This window comes from Neoarius graeffei, chromosome 16, assembly GCF_027579695.1.
Source record: "Neoarius graeffei isolate fNeoGra1 chromosome 16, fNeoGra1.pri, whole genome shotgun sequence".
NCBI lineage: Eukaryota > Metazoa > Chordata > Actinopteri > Siluriformes > Ariidae > Neoarius > Neoarius graeffei.
The window spans coordinates 51739565-51758827 of record NC_083584.1 but is presented as its reverse complement, the minus strand read 5'-3'; the positions used below and the strand labels follow the sequence as shown (position 1 = coordinate 51758827).

Below are 19263 nucleotides of genomic sequence, written 5' to 3'. Positions count from 1 at the left end.
CCAGTAATGTTTACAATGTCCATATAAAATTCCTTAACATTCCTCCTGGTTCATTATTATATATGGCATGTTGTAACAGGAGAAACTAAAATGGTAAAATAATTGAACCTACAGACATATTTTATAAAAAGTCAGAGGCTTATTTATTTATCTTACTCTAATACAATATCACTGATCACCTCTGTACCAGATTCCTCTACTGTGCAACACAATTCCTGACATACACCTAATACACACAAACACTGGTGTACAATTATTTATTATTGTGCACAATTATTATTCATATAAATATTTTAATTAAGACAACTTTTGTTATACATTTAATAATAAAAGCTAGCAAGATCATAAACTGACGTTTCGACGTCACTGACATCATCAGAGTAAAATAAACAGCATTTAAGGTGATTTAAGAGTCAGTTCAAGTTTTAATAAAAACTTGAACTGACTCTTAAAATCTGTTTATTTACTCTGATGATGTTAGTGATGCCGCAATGTCAGTTAACGATATCGCTAGCTTTTATTGTAACAAATATTGGAAGAATTATTTTGCTGGTACCCATTTGTTATTGTTTACATAATTAATTTATGCACTGGATATGGGTGTAAATGCTACTGAAAAATGGGCTGGTATACTTGGGTAATAAAGTTGATACTGATTTATTGTTATTAGGGCAGTCAAAATTAACTCATTAACACGCTAATAATAATAATAATAATAATAATATATTTCTTAAGATAAAGACATCTTAAGTTACAAACATTAAACAGCTAAAAACATTAAAATATAGACACGGCGCGTAAAAAAAGTTACAAAATGCTAAAAATATCCTGTTATAAGCCCTGCAATGATCTGGCGACTTGTCCAGGGTGTACCCCGCTTCTCGCCCATAGTCAGCTGGGATAGGCTCCAGCTTACCCGCAACCCTGCACAGGATAAGCGGCTACAGATAATGGATGGATGGATATCCTGTTATACTTAAAATTGAGTCTGTTTACATAAGAATTCTTAAATCTATTGGAATTTGAGGGTGATGGCTACAGCTTTTCCTGAGGTTATATGATGTTTCTTTCCTTTTTGGTAAAATAGCGTGTAACAGCTGGGACAGATCTAAATTACATTTCTTAAAAATATTAACATCTGCTTTCTCTAAAAGATATTATGAATATTTACTTTGTCTGAGCTATATTTCCTTTTATAACATGTCTAAAAAATTCTGAATTTGTCTCAGATCTGAGTCGGAAGCACCATAAATGGAGAGTTCATACAAAAAATTGGGTAAAACTAAGTATTAAAAAGTCCATCTACCTCAACCAGAGAAAAAAAACTTTCCTTTGCAATTTTAATTTTAAATTAACTTTAACACTGAGTCATTGCTAAAATGAGCTAGACACAGACACTATGACAACATACTGTTAAAATAAGATTTTAAAATCCTAGGCTGTTGCTACTGTACTCAGGTCTTTACACTGGTCCTGTTTTTTGGGAGCTTTGCGGTTACAATATGACAGAACTCAAATCTGAGAAAAGTGTCGGAGAAGAAAGGGGAGAGTTTATATGGTTGTTTTTATTTCTGAACCAGATGTTTCAGTGGAGGAGGAAGTTATAGTTTGCACCTGTTGTCTCTGTTGATTTAAGTATAATGTAGTACGTCCTTACAACATATGAAGAAGTATGACGTCTTTAACCTACCATTTACAAAACAAAACATTGGTTTGAAAACTGCTATAGTGAGTCAAGGGGCACGCCAGACTACAGTGGCACTGCCAGGATGTCAGTCACTTAACCAAAATTATCTCAGTATGACCGCACATTACATAGACAACTCAGCAACAACTTATTTTGTTGCACTGTTTGAACATTATTAGTTTTATTTGAGACAAGGGTCTAGACTGAACAGCACACAGTACTTTATAAAACTCGGGTCAGAAAGTGTCAACCTGTGTAGCTGTAGATGGGTATTACAGTAGTGCTTTATTCTTGTGTATTATTCATTTAACCGATGAACATTATCAGTACGGGTGTAACAATGAATTGTGACATGATGCATCGTGATGCAAAATGTGACAATATGCACTGAGGAAATGTGCAATTCACATCATGGAAATCAGCATTCTAAATTATGCATCTTATGAATTGCACTGTTTGAACACCAGAGGTCCCAATCTGTGCAACCTATCAAGTTAAAATATACACACAGCACACTGGTCATATGATCATGTTATTTCATGGGGGTTGCAGAAGTGGGGCATTTTAATCAGCTTTGGAGCTCTATTTCCATTTAAAACGACGAGTCAAGTGCTGCATTGGAGGTCATTATGTTTCAATCCATCATCTTCATCGGGTCAGAGACTTTTAGTCAAACTTTTGGGAAAATTTATATAGTCATTAATTTTTAAGGATATGGCAAAACTATAGTACATTTTGTTTACAATATTAAGAACTCTGTTCATAGTGACTTGATTATTTTGTTTTATCCGACAAACATTTACATTTCAGAACTGAAAAAAAAGGAAACTAAAAACGAAATCTTTCAAGTTATAATAATTTTTCTTCCTTCAAGTTTTGTTCAAAATATTCAGAGGCTTGAATCATGAAGCCAGTATCATGAATAGAATCAAATCGTGCCTGGACTGTATCATTACACCCCAATTATCAGCGTCAACTGCAGAACAGTGGTGTGCTAGTGTAGTTACAGATTATCTTCTATTACTGAAAATACCTTTCTGCTGTGTTACTGCACTCAAAATGTACATTTGGACATTTACAAGCTGCTTTGTTTGGCACAAGCATTTGTTATGTATTCATTTTTATCTCCATTTTGAGATCTGTGATACGGAATCATAGGCTTAGCTAGCGAGCCGTGCAGCCGTGTTATACACAGTCAATTCTTAAAAAACACGGCCATAAATTTTAAACTAACCTGTGCTAGTCAAAATTTTGTTGTTTTGTCAAGTAATTTTGTGTGGACATTTTTGTCGACGGTCAGCGGTTTCTGTGCCCGGCGCACGTGCTTTCCATATATGGAAGTTAAATTGAGAAAATCAAGTTTACCGCCAAAAATGTAGCGTTCCTATTGGTCAGATTTCAAAACAAGGCTTGAATGGAAGCAAAATACTACGAGTTGAGAGCTTCGCCAGCAAAGCTTGGCAGGTTTAGAATGAGTAGGTCAGGTATTTGGATAAATATCTTCATGAGTTTATCATCATCAGGGCGGCACAGTGGTGTAGTGGTTAGTGCTGTTGCCTCACAGCAAGAAGGTCCGGGTTCGAGCCCCATGGTCGGCAAGAGCCTTTCTGTGCGGAGTTTGCATGTTCTCCCCGTGGGTTTCCTCCGGGTGCTCCGGTTTCTCCCACAGTCCAAAGACATGCAGGTTAGGTTAACTGGTGACTCTAAATTGACCGTAGGTGTGAATGTGAGTGTGAATGGTTGTCTGTGTGTCAGCCCTGTGATGACCTGGCGACTTGTCCAGGGTGTACCCCGCCTCTCGCCCGTAGTCAGCTGGGATAGGCTCCAGCTTGCCTGCGACCCTGTAGAACAGGATAAAGCGGCTACAGATAATGAGATGAGAGGAGTTTATCATCATACAAGCATGATGAACATATTGACAAACTTTATACTTTCCTATGTGCCTATTGCCAAATAATATTATAGTTTTTAAATGACATAAATTAGATGAACCATAAAACTTGTCACCTTCCTCAGTCACACCGGACTTGGTGCGCTGAGAGCCCACTTCCGCATTCATAAAAGACTGTTCCCATGGTAACTGCATGATAATCACTTTCACTCTTTTGGTTTCGACTGGTTTCTCTTTTGCCAAGATTTACATTATCTTAAATAGTACTTTCATAAACTACCATTATTATTGAATTTTTTTGTATTGTTTACAGCATTTACATTTCAAGTAACTACAGGAAAATTTCCTTTCATTTGTAGAGATGAAAGTGGAGCAAAGGAAAAAAAAAACCCTGAAATAGGAGGGAGGGCAGGGCAACGTACCCCGAAAATATTTTAATAACAAACACACAAATCCCTGCATTCTAGTGCATTTTAGTACTTATTTTCACTAAAACAAGTTATAACTTTTTATAACAAGCCTTTCCTTTCTTGTACATTAATGATTAACATGTCAAAAATATCAAATTTAATTCCCCTAGTTAATGAGTAATTTTCAGGAGTGCATTTAGAAAACGCGGTGATTTTCCTGCTACACAGTTCATTACTTTGAAAAAAAAAAACCCAATTGAAGGTAAACTCAGCAAAATCCCAAACCAGTCCGGTTAAAAAGTAAAGGTCTGTTAGAGTTTCTAAAGCTTTCAGGTTTCCATGTTGGGGACGTTGAGCCTCGTTTATCAATCTTTTAGTAGAGTTGTGCGTTTGCAGAAGCTAAAGCGAACTAAACATTTCTGATTCAGATTTATGTGAGTTGAAGCCAATTGTTTACATTAGTTCGTATTGTCTGTAAATTTAAACACACCAATGAATACCAAATTTCTCATATAAATCAGGGGTGTGTGTGTGTGTGTGTGTGTGTGTGTCTCACACACTGACTGGCAGCCTGAGTGCATTATGTAACAAAATAATTACCACTGCTAGTTTTAGGCAGCTTAGAAACCGGCTCTTCCATTATTACTGTTTCTTCCACGGTTTCTTGATCTTGTGTTCTAGAAATGGCACTAAAACTTGGCTTTGAAGCCACAAAATGCAACTTTGATGGGGAAAAAAAAAAAAAAATTATATATATATATATATATATATATACACACACACAGGTAGTTGTTGACTTACGACCTATGCGACCGATCGACTTTACGACCGTCTGGTTATGACTGGCAAGTGTTTCCCAGCTGAGCTAGCTGAGCGTACAACGGTTTCCGCCCCAGCTCCCGGCAGCGCCTCTCGCCATGTACAACAGTTTCTGCTCCAGCTCCCGGCACATGCGCAGTCTCTCTCACGCACTCCGTCATACAGTTTCCGCCCCAGCTCCTGGTTTATGAAACGAGCAAATGCTCCCACCAGCTCGAGCGCTGCAACAGCTGATGATGATGTAGACGACCCACAGCCAAGCACCAGTGATGCCAGCGGTCACCAAGTTTTGTATTTTGCTATGTTTTACATTTGTATTTTGGTATGTTTCAAACTAAAATGTTTTCTACTTTTCACACCTGTATTTTGTATTTTTTGTTTTGCACATATTAAACGAATTGTACTGTACGCAGTGTAGCATGCAGTGTTTGACTTAAACCAAATAATGAGCCGAGGTAATGAAATAAGAAAATGTTGATAAAATAAGACTTTAAGATGATTACAATATCATTACACATCACAACATACTTACGTTCATTTAACACAGGCCCACTTACGACCAGATCGGTTTACGACCAGTCAGTCGTAACCAAACGCAGTCGTAAGTCGACCTCTCTTCACGTCGAAAGAAGGAGGAAAGTTTTGCTTGTTTTGACATGGCGAATTATTAACACAAGAGAAAATACTCATAATTTGCAACTAAAAAGACTGCAGCTACACTGGCAGCTTGAACATGCTTTCTAGTGCGATTGTGTTGCGCTTGCGCAGAACGGTGTCGGTCCTGCGTGCCTTAGCACGTGCACCTAACGAGCTCCGGCACGCGTGCCGTTAACAGAGAACACCTGTCTTTAATCAATGAACTGTGTTTGGGCCATTTAAGGACCGCGCCCATGCAGGGACGATGCGAAGTATTACGCCGCGTCTAGGAACGCGAAAAACCCGAAAAATGAATTTCTCCATTCGGAAAACCGGAGATTTTCAAGAGTTTTGTCAAATATCCGGATTTCCTGGTCATTAGCAGAAAAAATCCGGCGGAAAATCTAAAAACACGGAATTCCGGGAAATTCCGGAACACTTTCATAACTACATTTGTAACTTAATTTCACTTATTTTTAACTCCTCTTTATTGCACTTTTTAACAGAATCAAAATGATTCCTAACATTTTGTGATGTAACATTTGCATTATGTATATTTCGTAAAATCAAAACTTGTTAAAGGCATCTATTATTTTCAGTTGTATATATTTCATAATATTAATCTTCAGAGTCGGCTGAATCTCATTTGTTATCTTTGTTGTATCTAGTAAAGATGTTTTCTGTGTAACAGGACTTGATTGCAGCAATCTGTATTTTGTTTTTTGTCTTAAGTGCACTAGAAATTATAATTTAAGGGTTCTGCTTTTATTGCAGGAATTTGTAGAAGATTTTATTGATAATTACAGTGATTTGTAAGGTTCTGGTTAATGAATAAGAAACTAAATTTAAACTTTGTTATAACATTTTAAGTTAGTAAAATGTGTTAAATGCCTAATAAAATATTCTTTTTAAGGCTCAATTGCAGCTCCAGAAGTCACCAGATTGCACCAAAAAAGATGAAATTTTCAAAATTTGACCCCCCCAGTCCTGGCTAAGCCCCTGTGCGGAATAAGCAAATACTCATGGAGAAATCACAATGTGATAAAATGTGATTAAGGGTGTGATTAATCACACACTTTCTGTAATCAATCACTATTAGGAAAATGAATCAATCAACAGCCCTAATTGTTATACATGGTAAAGGTATTATTAACAACTTAGAAATATACCTGAAGTGTTAGCTTTATAATGACATGGATGTCAATACAAAGATGATACTTTAGGTGAGATGGGACTGTAGCTACGACGACACGCACTTTGTAGCCAAACGTTACTGACAGTAATGTGTAGGTAACAGGTGGGGGTGTGGTTTAGGGTTTATATATCAGCACTCTTTGAGGATAAGCTAGACCAGTAATGACTAACCAGATACACTTGAGCTCTGCTGTCCCATGTATATTTATGTGATCCCTCTTTCTCTCTTTCTCTGAGCAAATCAGGTGTGTGTGACCACAATATATTATTTATTTTACATTATATATAATTATAATTATTTCATGTTGCTCATCATTGATATTCTTTTGTCCAGCAATCCATATTTATTCAATAAATTATACTCCGAGATATATAAGACTGACTTTGGATTTCTATGTGCTTATAGAGCGCATACTATAGATCACCTTTCCTCATCAATCTTTCAACTGCATCTTTTAAATGCCATCATAAATAAGTTAAATAAAAGATAATGATTTTCCATCTGTGGGAGTGACCATCATCACTTACGTCTTCCTCTTTCCAATCAGAAAAACTGATCTTGAAGGAGGGTAAGGAGAACTGCTGGCTCACTCCTCGCTTGTAGTGCACAGTTTCAGACACCATAGCAGGACTCTTGGGATTATAACTTGATCGGGGAGAAAATATAATTTAACAGAAGGCTAGATTTAGAAAACAAACATCATAAATTAGGATGAATATGAAGATCAGATCATTCCAGCATGTAGTGCTTCTCAATGACTGCACTATAAAAACAGAAGAGTTTTGCAATGCCAAGTCACTGATTTACTGAAAACCTGGATTAAATGTAAAAGAAATAAGAACCTAATTAGCTAATCAATCAAAAGCTTCAGAAACCTACAACACACAGATGCACGCCCAGCCTTCCCTCTCGCTATGAATTTTGCTGTGTATCCATGGAAACACGCTGTTGCTAAGGGCTCAGAATGCCTCTCAGTTGCTCACAGCTATGATTCATTTTAAGCCTGGAGCAAAAATGGTCAGAATTTCATTGTAACAACAAAAATGGTTTCTTTCACCATGATAAACTATTACAGATTCCTCCGGATTCACCGTACAATGAATGTAACAGTGTTGACTGGAATCAGGGATGCTGGTTATTCTGCTGTATGTACAGAATTATTGATTTGTCCAGAAAGTGTTGGTAGAAGAGCAGTTTAATAACATACATACACTGCCATTCCATTGGAGAATTCCTCAAACGCCTGGCAGTAGATAGTGATGGCCACTCGGGCATCCGAGTCAAAGGTGAACTCCACCCCGTATAAAGACTTAGGTTTCGCTCCTTCCTCAGTAGGTGTATCACCATCATCTTTATATCTATACATGCCACACAATTAAATAGCATTCTGTATAGCCATCGCACGGATGGCGCACAGGTCAGCGGTTTGTGTACCTGTATTATATGAAACTGATATTCTAAGCATCCTGAATGAGACATCTGACCCGATAGTTATTGATCATATTCAGAGTAATAAATATTTAAAAGAAATTCCGCACCTGACGAGTCGCAAGGAGTCCTTCCTTATGTTGACAAGGCTTCTCAAAGTCTTCACAGGCTCGTGTGGTGCCGGGGTCACATACGGAAACTAGACGTTGATGTTAACATGGAAAATCAAGAGCGAGTCATAAATGACAATGAGGGAAAAATATGACACTTTAAAAGGGCGTTCTGTCCTTTTGTACCTGTACTGGACGGTTTCCGAGGAAATTGAGATCCATGTTCTCACCGAACAGATAACCTTCAGGGTGAGGGGTGTCAAACTTCTCTCCTCCCATGAAGAAGTGACTCGCAAAGTAATTCCCTTTGGGGGGGGGGGGGGGAAGAAAAAAAGAGCCAGGCTGACTAAAATTTAAGGTACAATCTACACAACAATGTATCCTGTAATACACTAAAAAGTCTATACACCCCTATTAAAATCACAGGCTTGTGATGGAAAAAAAAATGTAATCAAGATAAATCAGGTCAGATCTGATACAGCAACTGACAATTCAAGTGAAAAAGTAAAAAAATACATTTTAGGTGGGGAAAAAAAAAATGTGCGCACATACTGTGTGCTCAGAATATACGATTCACAGTCAGACTCGTGTTCAAAAGTTATCATCATACACCTGTCCTCAATGAAGTGATTCTGATTAACCCCAAAGATCAGATCAGCTGTTTCTTCTAGGATTTTCTTGACATCATCTCGGTTTCATCTGACTGCTGAAGCCATGGTCCACAAACAGCTTACAAAACATGCACAGGATCTCACTGCTGTTACACATCAATCAAGAGAGGGGTAGAAAAGAATTTCTAAAAGCATTAGATTGTTGTGAAGACCATCATAAACACGTGGAGAAAATGGGGAACCACAGTGACCTCAACAAGAACAGGAGGTCCCTAATGGCCCTTTTCCACTACCTTTTTTCAGCTCACTTCAGCTTGCTTCATCACGTTTCGACTACCTCAGAGCAGCACGACTCAGCTCGCTTCAGCCCTGCTTAGCACCCAAAACTCGCACGGTTTTGGAGTGGGGCTGAAGCGAGCCAAACCGAGCCGAGTGGGGCTAGGGGCGTGAGGAGACACTCCCCTGTGCACTGATTGGTGAGGAGGCGTGTCCTCACATGCCCACACACGCCCCGCGAGCACGCTGGGATCTGTAAACACCGCAAACCCGGAAGAAGAAGAATTACGAGAATTTCTGAAGCCTTATGCGCCTCGCCTCATCTATACGCTCTTGCCAGTATCTGTTGGCATTGTCAGTGACAACAAGCCACAGCACCAAGACCAGCAACACTAACGACTCCATGTCCTCCATGTTTATTGTTTACTATCCGGGTCGTGAGACTACCGCTTAAAAGGTCACTGATGTCACTGTTTGCGCCGCCTAACGACATCACGTGACGTCCACCCACTTTCGCTAACTCCACCCAATGTGTCCACCCACTTCCAGCCAGCATGGTTCAGCGCAGTTGTAGTCGAAATGCAACTCCAACAGCCCCACTCAGCACGGCACGGCTCAGCCCGACTCAGCCGCGTTGGTAGTGGAAAAGCGGCATTTTATATATATATATATATATATATATATATATATATATATATATATATATATATATATATATATATATAAAAGGATAAGAAGAAAACTTAAGGGAGGATGCCAAGAGAACTACAGCTGCAGAACTTTACTCATCACTCCCTGCAAGTGATAACAATCTCATATATTCTTCAGATGTCTGGGCTATGGAGTAGAGGTGGCTAGAAAGCAGCTCACTCTCACAAAATAAATTAAAAAAATTAAATAAAATCAATGCAAAACATGTGGCAAAACGTTTTATGGTCTGATGAGACCATGGTAGAACTTTTTGGACACAATTCTAAAAGATATTTTTGGTGTAAAACCATCACAGCATTTCACCCAAACACCACCGTATGCACCGCGAAGCACGGTGGTGGCAGCATCACACTATGAGGCTACGTCTATTCAGCTGGGACTGAGGCTCTATTCAGCATAGATTGGTTTTTTAGATCTATCCAGGATTCCTTCTATTTTGGCACAAAACCTGCAGAAAAATTACATACAGCATGATAATGGCCCAAAGCACACATCACAGTCGAACAAACGAGAAGGTGATCAACAATTTGGAATGGACCGGATCAAAATCATCTTCAACCCTGTCAAATAACTTGAAAAGAGGGCTGTGTACAGGAAATCTCCTCGCACTTTGATAGATGGGAAGGAAGAGTGGAATAAAATAAGCCAAAACCAGATGTGCTAATTTACCCCAAAACACTGAGTGCTGAATTACGCGCAAAACACAGTATTAGTTCAGGGATATGTGTTTTTATGAAACTGCGTTATTGGTATAAGTTTTTTATTCCTTAAAAGGAGAACTGAAGGCAAATTTATCATCAAAATTCTATTTCTCTCATTTTATTAAATATAGGAATGCATTTTTGATAGCCATTTTGTCACTGCTATAGCAAGTTATGAGTGTTTGAAATACAGTGGTGCTTGAAAGTTTGTGAACCCTTTAGAATTTTCTATATTTCTGCATAAATATGACCTAAAACATCATCAGATTTTCACACAAGTCCTAAAAGTAGATAAAGAGAACCCAGTTAAACAAATGAGACAAAAATATTATACTTGGTCATTTATTTATTGAGGAAAATGATCCAATATTACATGTCTGTGAGTGGCAAAAGTGTGTGAACCATTGCTTTCAGTATCTGGTGTGACCCCCTTGTGCAGCAATAACTGCAACTAAACGTTTCCGGTAACTGTTGATCAGTCCTGCACACCGGCTTGGAGGAATTTTAGCCCATTCCTCCGTACAGAACAGCGTCAACTCTGGGATGTTGGTGGGTTTCCTCACATGAACTGCTCGCTTCAGGTCCTTCCACAACATTTCGATTGGATTAAGGTCAGGACTTTGACTTGGCCATTCCAAAACATTAACTTTATTCTTCTTTAACCATTCTTTGGTAGAACGACTTGTGTGCTTAGGGTCGTTGTCTTGCTGCATGACCCACCTTCTCTTGAGATTCAGTTCATGGACAGATGTCCTGACATTTTCCTTTAGAATTCGCTGGTATAATGCAGAATTCATTGTTCCATCAATGATGGCAAGCCGTCCTGGCCCAGATGCAGCAAAACAGGCCCAAACCATGATACTAATCACCACCGTGTTTCACAGATGGGATAAGGTTCTTATGCTGGAATGCAGCATTTTCCTTTCTCCAAACATTACACTTCTTATTCAAACCAAAAAGTTCAATTTTGGTCTCATCCGTCCACAAAACATTTTTCCAATAGCCTTCTGGCTTGTCCACGTGATCTTTAGCAAACTGCAGACGAGCAGCAATGTTCTCTTTGGAGAGCAGTGGCTTTCTCCTTCCAACCCTGCCATGCACACCATTGTTGTTCAGTGTTCTCCTGATGGTGGACTCATGAACATTAACATTAGCCAATGTGAGACAGGCCTTCAGTTGCTTAGAAGTTACCCTGGGGTCCTTTGTGACCTCGCCGACTATTACACACCTTGCTCTTGGAGTGATCTTTGTTGGTCGACCACTCCTGGGGAGGGTAACAATGGTCTTGAATTTCTTCCATTTGTACACAGTCTGTCTGATTGTGGATTCGTGGAGTCCAAACTCTTTAGAGATGGTATTGTAACCTTTTCCAGCCTGATGGGCATCAACAACACTTTTTCTGAGGTCCTCAGAAATCTCCTTTGTTCGTGCCATGATACACTTCCACAAACATGTGTTGTGAAAATCAGACTTTGATAGATCCCTGTTCTTTAAATAAAACAGGGTGCCCACTCACACCTGATTGTCATCCCATTGATTGAAAACCCCTGACTCTAATTTCACCTTCAAATTAACTGCTAATCCTAGAGGTTCACATACTTTTGCCACTCACAGATATGTAATATTGGATCATTTTCCTCAATAAATAAATGACCAAGTATAATATTTTTGTCTCATTTGTTTAACTGGGGGGGGGATTGTGGTGTAGTGGTTAGCACTGTCGCCTCACAGCAAGATGGTCCTGGGTTCGAGCCCAGCGGCCAACGACGGCCTTTCTGTGTGGAGTTTGCATGTTCTCCCCGTGTCTGTGTGGGTTTCTTCCGGGTGCTCCGGTTTCCCCCACAGTCCAAAGACATTATCTGCGATTATCTGGCGACTTATCCAGGGTGTACCCCACCTCTCACCCATAGTCAGCTGGGATAGGCTCCAGCTTGCCTGCAACCCTGTAGAACAGGATGGATGTTTAACTGGGTTCTGTTTATCTACTTTTAGGACTTGTGTGAAAATCTGAGCATGTTTTACGTCATATTTATGCAGAAATATAGAAAATTCTAAAAGGGTTCACAGACTTTCAAGCACCACTGTACATTGGCATAAAGCAAGCAGATTTGTCCACTTCCCAAAAACTTGGAAAATATCCCTTTAAGGCAGGTACATTTAGAACAGATTTAAAAAACAAACAAACAAAAAAAAACACAAACGTGTGATTAATCGTGAGTTAAGTATGGACAATAACGCGATTAATCGTGATTTAATCGATTAACAGCCCTAACATGATAAGACCCTGCACATTAACAGGGGTGTGAAGACTTTTTATATCCAGTGAAGTCCAGTACAGAGTTTTGAGACAGTTTATGAAATGAACAGGAGGAGGAAGCTGATGGTCAGTAACACACAGGGGTGAGACAGAACGAGAGTGAGAGTGGTCATTGACTTTGCGAGATCCAGACCAAGGTCACGACCAGTTCTGATCGAGGGAGTCGAGGTGGAGGCTGTGGATTCCTACAAGTACCTCGGGCTGTGGCTGGACAGCAAGCTGGACTGGACTTGCAACACCAATCACTTATACAGGAAGGGACAGAGCAGGCTGTACTTCCTGAGGAGGCTGCGGTCCTTTAACATCTGCAGGAAACTCCTGTGGATGTTCTATCAGTCTGTGGTCGCCAGTGTCCTGTTTTACACCGTGGTGTGCTGGGGGGGCAGCACAGCCAAGAAGGACACATCCAGGCTGGACGGCTCTGTGGTCGGCGTGAAGCTGGACTCTCTGGTGACAGTGGCAGAGAAGAGGTCTATGGACGATGCCAGTCACCCTCTGCACACCATCATCAGCAACCAGAGGAGCCTGTTCAGTGACGGAATGCTCCTTCCCAAGTGCAGGATGAACAGACTTAAAAACTCCTTTCACGCCATCAGACTGTACAATAGGGTGGTCCTCAAATATATGCCAAAAATAAAAATTTGACTTTCTTAAGGTGCTTCCTCACTAAGTTGTTCGGCTTGCTGAGAAAACATTTTGTGCAAAATTTTATTTTGATACGACTATTCTAACCACTGCCACGCACGGGTTGAAATTTGTACTATTTGAGCATATTTGCGATAACCAACAAAAAGCAATGTTCACCTAAGCAATACATGTTGAAAAATAACAAACAGGAGTCCAAGACAAATAAAAACAATATTATGTGCCACTGTTCACATATTTGTTTAGATCAAGCAGTCCTAATGGGTGGTGTTTTGTTACGATTTCTTGGCTTCCGGGAACTGATGCCGATGCCATTCCACTACTTGCAACAGGTATTGCCGCTGCTGCTCATCTTTTGTCAGGATTTGATTATAGTCCTGGATTAGTGCCACTCCTCTCTCAGCAAAGTCATTGACCACAGCAATACCATGCAGAGCCTTCTTTGATGACTGTAATGATGGGTCCTCCTCCCACTCTGAAGGGTCCTTGACAAGGAAGTCGGTGTCAATGTTGAATGTCTCAAAAATGTGACCCAAGGCAGATGTAACAAAATCTGCCACAGTTTAGTTTGCAGCGGCTTCCTTCGCCTCGGTGTCCACTGTTGCACGTGGCTGATGATCATCATCCGCTTCGCCTTTCAGAGCAGCCACGATCCCACGCTTTTCATCATCTGTGATGCTGCTGTCAAATACGGCAAGTCCGGCTAGATCCTCACTCAGATACCAGAGGTGTCTGGCAAACTGCTTGCTGGTGGCTTTCGCAATATCAGAATCAGGATAGGAGACCAGTCCCTTCAGGAATGACAAATCACCAGCTGGAGCAGCGATTGCAGATGGAGCACTGAACCAGGCCTTGACATACAGTGCTCCAGTGAAAGCTGTGAAGCGTTTCAGGCCAGAGAGTTCCTCAGTAGATAACTGAAACTGGTTTCTAAACAAAAACATCTTGATTGCATAGATGACATGTGTCATCCACCTGGCATGCAAAAAACAGGGCTCATGTGGCAGTGGTTAATATTATTCAAATCACATGAAATTTTACCCAATTTATTTTTTCCCCAAGTGGAACAAGAAAACGAAGTAGCACCTTTAAAAAGTTGAAGTGTGTTTTTGGGGACCACCCTACTGGACAACTGCTCTCTGGGGGGGGAACAGGAGGACAGAGGACAGGAAGGAGCAGTAGCCTAGCCTGGCAAAAAGCAATACTGGACAATGTGCAATATCTCTCCTGCTGGCCTTTTCCCCCTCCTCTCTTCTCCATATCTTGAGGGTTGTTTCACAATCAGGGGACAAAGTTTGTGTCACAGGGGTCCAAAATTCAAATTGATTCAAACTGGTTCTTGTACCAGTTTTTAAGTGAAGGACAAGTTAAAGAACAGATTTCAGGTAATCTTTTGACGTGTGTATGGTAGCTTTGTGTAATCTGCTATAAGATAAAGAAGATTAAGTGTAGCTTTAAGCAGGGCTGGGAGAAACAAATGAAGTGATTCTCGGAGAGGACTTTTTTTTTTTTGACAATTCAGAATCCACTACTTCCATAGTGCTTTTAAATATAAGGCTGTAAGCTTTGTGTTAGTTGTCTCTAATATTTATGTCCCAATATCTTGACCACATTTTAGGATTGAAAATAATCATTTTAGATATGTTATTTTATATTGAAAAATTAGCTGTCTCGGAGAGGACATTTTTTTTTGACACAGTTGCATACTAATTTGATCAAAATAGTCTGAAAACTTACTGGCATTCAACATTAAAACTTAACTATGTTTCCAATGATATGGAACCAAATATTTGTTTTATGGTATAAAAAATGATTTAAGTGCATCCCTTTTGGAGCGACCTGTGGTCAAAAAAAGCACTTTTTCTAAATGACACGAGTAATTTTGCTAAATATGACATATATTGCCATCTCATCTCATTATCTGTAGCCGCTCCATCCTTCTACAGGGTCGCAGGCAAGCTGGAGCCTATCCCAGCTGACTACGGGCGAAAGGCGGGGTACACCCTGGACAAGTCGCCAGGTCATCACAGGGCTGACACATAGGTGGGGTTTACATTAGACCGTATCAGCGGATCATCAGATTAACGTTTTTAAAACGATTAACATGCACACAGCAACACCAATACACGATTCGCCTGCACACAGCAACGCCAATACACGGATACGCTCGGCTCCGCAGGCATCCTGCGCCCCAAATCACTCCGCCCTGAACAGCGAGTGCCCTCTGGAGGGTGCGCACTCCGGCCCTGCGCAGCTCACAGAGTGCGCGAGTGAAGTGCACGAGCAGTAATTCGGGACTGAGCCGCTGTGTGTGTGCTCTCAGTGCATATCGGGTATGCGCGTCACTTACCACTTGCAAGTGGAAGGATGGCAAGCCTAAAGACAATCATAACTACACAATGGGCAGTATTTGCATCAGTATTTGCAGTATTTTCATACTTTTTAATGAAAGGTGATACAAGGTGGAAGTCCGCGCCGTTTTTCAGCAGTCGCGTCACATGACCAACGCCAGCGAATCAGGAAGGTGGATGTCACAGTGACGTTGTCCAATGAGGACGCCAGCTAGAGCTCAGCACAGCGTATTCGCGTATCTCAATGTTTACACAGCACCGGACCAGATACGATCTAGATTGAATACGTGGACGCTGGCGGATTCCCGTTTCCCGGCGTTTTAATGTAAACGGACAGTGCATCCGCGAAGAAAATGAGACAGATACGGTCTAATGTAAACTTGGCCATAGACACAGACAACCATTCACACTCACACCTACGGTCAATTTAGAGTCACCAGTTAACCTAACCTGCATGTCTTTGGACTGTGGGGGAAACCGGAGCACCCAGAGGAAACCCACACGGACACGGGGAGAACATGCAAACTCCACACAGAAAGGCCCTCGCCGGCCACGGGGCTCGAACCCAGGACCTTCTTGCTGTGAGGCAACAGCGCTAACCACTACACCACCGTGCCGCCCATATATTGCCATACATTCACCAAAAATAACGTTATCACCAATTTTTTTTTTTGCATGGTAAATAGAGCTATCACAGGGCTACAATAAACAACCAAGTTCATTTAGTCAAGCCTTTTGATATTGAAGATAAGTGTTAAATGTGATTTTTAGCTTGCGTACCCTGATTGTAAAACAACCCTTATTCTTTTTATATTTGTACACTACCGTTCAAAAGTTTGGGGTCACTTTGAAATGTCGTTACTTTTGAAAGAAAAGCACTGTTCTTTTCAATGAAGATCACTTTAAACTAATCAGAAATCCACTCTATACATTGCTAATGTGGTAAATGACTATTCTAGCTGCAAATGTCTGGTTTTTGGTGCAATATCTCCATAGGTGTATAGAGGCCCATTTCCAGCAACTCTCACTCCAGTGTTCTAATGGTACAATGTGTTTGCTCATTGCCTCAGAAGGCTAATGGATGATTAGAAAACCCTTGTACAATCATGTTAGCACAGCTGAAAACAGTTGAGCTCTTTAGAGAAGCTATAAAACTGACCTTCCTTTGAGCAGATGGAGTTTCTGGAGCATCACATTTGTGGGGTCGATTAAATGCTCAAAATGGCCAGAAAAATGTCTTGACTAGATTTTCTATTCATTTTACAACTTATGGTGGGAAATAAAAGTGTGACTTTTCATGGAAAACACAAAACTGTCTGGGTGACCCCAAACTTTTGAACGGTAGTGTATATGTAAATACTTAATTTAATGTATCTACAAGTTTTTTCTCTATTTTCTATCTCTGTTTATCCTGTAATGATGCTGCTGGAATCTTAATTTCCCTGAGGGAGCCCGACCAAAGGGATCAATAAAGTTCTATCTAATCTAATCGGTGACTGACTGACAGTAAAATAATAAACGCAGCACAGCCGCTGAAACTAAGAACAGATATTAAAGCTGGTGTAAACTGGTCACCTTGAGTGACTCGGGAAAGAAACTTACCAGATTTTGGAGGAAATCTGTAGGCAGAATTCGCCTGAATATCGATATCCTCCACACCGGCGATCCTTCGGCCCAGTACCGAGCCCATGATTCAGCGACGCGCTTCTATTTAACTAGCTAGCAGGCTAACGATAGCTGCTTCGGGCTTTTCTCAGAGCAGTCGCTTCCCTTGAGCTCGGTCAGATAATCATTATAGAGTTAAAAAACCCTGGATACATTAACAGACCTTAGCCTCGTCTACACTCTATTCAACTCGACAGAGAACACACACACACACAGCTGTCCAGCAGCTAAGCTATTAAAAAAAAAAAAGTCTCTTGCTAATACAATTCTACCCAGGTAGCTTTACTATTCCTAATCCTTAGCTACCTGTGGAATAATTAATAATCATCGACAAAAATATTCTACAATTAATCTGACTTGCAATTTTCAGTACAACTTTATCGCCTATTTTATGATAATTTTAACTCTCTAAAAATGCCACACACTAAACAACAACAAACAAGGAAATGCTAACTGGCTACAACAGAGAATCTGATTGGCTGTGCTATCATGACGATCTGTTTATTCATCCAATCAGATTGTTAGGATCCACTGACGCTGGTTCTGCGTGAAACTCAAAGAGCACGTCGCTTTGAGTTTGTCCATCACTCCTGACATGCTTGCGTAGTCAGACTTTTCCTCCAATCCGTAAATGACTGTAAAGATACAGTGAAGATTGTTGTGTCCTTATAAATGATGTACATGTAATATGACTGGTTTCTGTACAGCACCATTCATTCATTCATTCATTCATTCATTCACTGATCAGGGCTGCAGTAGATCCCAGAAGCAGTGAGTGTAAGGCAGAAGAATTCACCCTGGACAAGACACCAGGTCACTTGTAAGGCACCATGCACAAACAAATACTCACACAGCCATCCACACCTACATGGGTTTGGAAAATAGGAGGAAACCCAAGAATCCAGAGGCAACTCATGCAAACACAGGGAAAACAGAAAGGTTGTTCTTCAACTGCTCAAGCCTGAGTTTCCCAAAAGCATCATAGCACAAAGATCACTGTTAAATGGTAGAGCGAGCAGCACAATTAATGCGCGCTCTCTCTCCTAGTTAAGATGCTCTTAGCGTTAATAATAATAAACTTTATTTGCCAGGTATGTGAACACACACAAGGAATTTGACTCTGGTTTCACTTAGCTCTCTTAGTACAAACAGATAAAAAGCGTAGAAAAAAACAAAAAGCTATGTACATGTAGAAGGGTAAATATATATATATATATATATATATATATATATATGCACGGCACGGTGGTGTAGTGGTTAGCGCTGTCGCCTCACAGCAAGAAGGTCCTGGGTTCGAGCCCCGTGGCCGGCGAGGGCCTTTCTGTGCGGAGTTTGCATGTTCTCCCCGTGTCCACGTGGGTTTCCTCCGGGTGCTCTGGTTTCCCCCACAGTCCAAAGACATGCAGGTTAGGTTAACTGGTGACTCTAAATTGACCATGAGTGTGAATGGTTGTCTGTGTCTATGTGTCAGCCCTGTGATGACCTGGCGACTTGTCCAGGGTGTACCCCACCTTTCGCCCGTAGTCAGCTGGGATAGGCTCCAGCTTGCCTGCGACCCTGTAGAAGGATAAAGCGGCTAGAGATAATGAGATGAGATGATATATATATATATGCACTAGACAGCATAGTGCAAGGATGAATTCTCATCTCATCTCATTCTCATTATCTCTAGCCGCTCCATCCTTCTACAGGGTCGCAGGCAAGCTGGAGCCTATCCCAGCTGACTACGGGCGAAAGGCGGGGTACACCCTGGACAAGTCGCCAGGTCATCACAGGGCTGACACATAGACAGACAACCATTCACTCTCAC

The 19263-nt window shown here is 40.7% G+C and overlaps 1 protein-coding gene across 2 annotated transcripts in view; it reads right to left on the bottom strand.

The window, feature by feature from the left end:
* The window catches only part of mgrn1b (mahogunin, ring finger 1b), a 34674-nt gene extending 16768 nt beyond the window's left edge, over nt 1-17906 (bottom strand). For both annotated transcript variants that reach the window (XM_060943140.1, XM_060943141.1), the window contains exons 1-5: nt 17391-17906; nt 8363-8481; nt 8177-8265; nt 7850-7996; nt 7166-7283 (exon numbers count right to left, since the gene is read on the bottom strand). In XM_060943140.1, the coding sequence (XP_060799123.1) occupies nt 7166-7283; nt 7850-7996; nt 8177-8265; nt 8363-8481; nt 17391-17478 (561 nt within the window). In that variant the 5' untranslated portion in view covers nt 17479-17906. The remainder of the gene's footprint in view (nt 1-7165; nt 7284-7849; nt 7997-8176; nt 8266-8362; nt 8482-17390) is intronic.
* Nucleotides 17907-19263: the final 1357 nt, after the last annotated feature.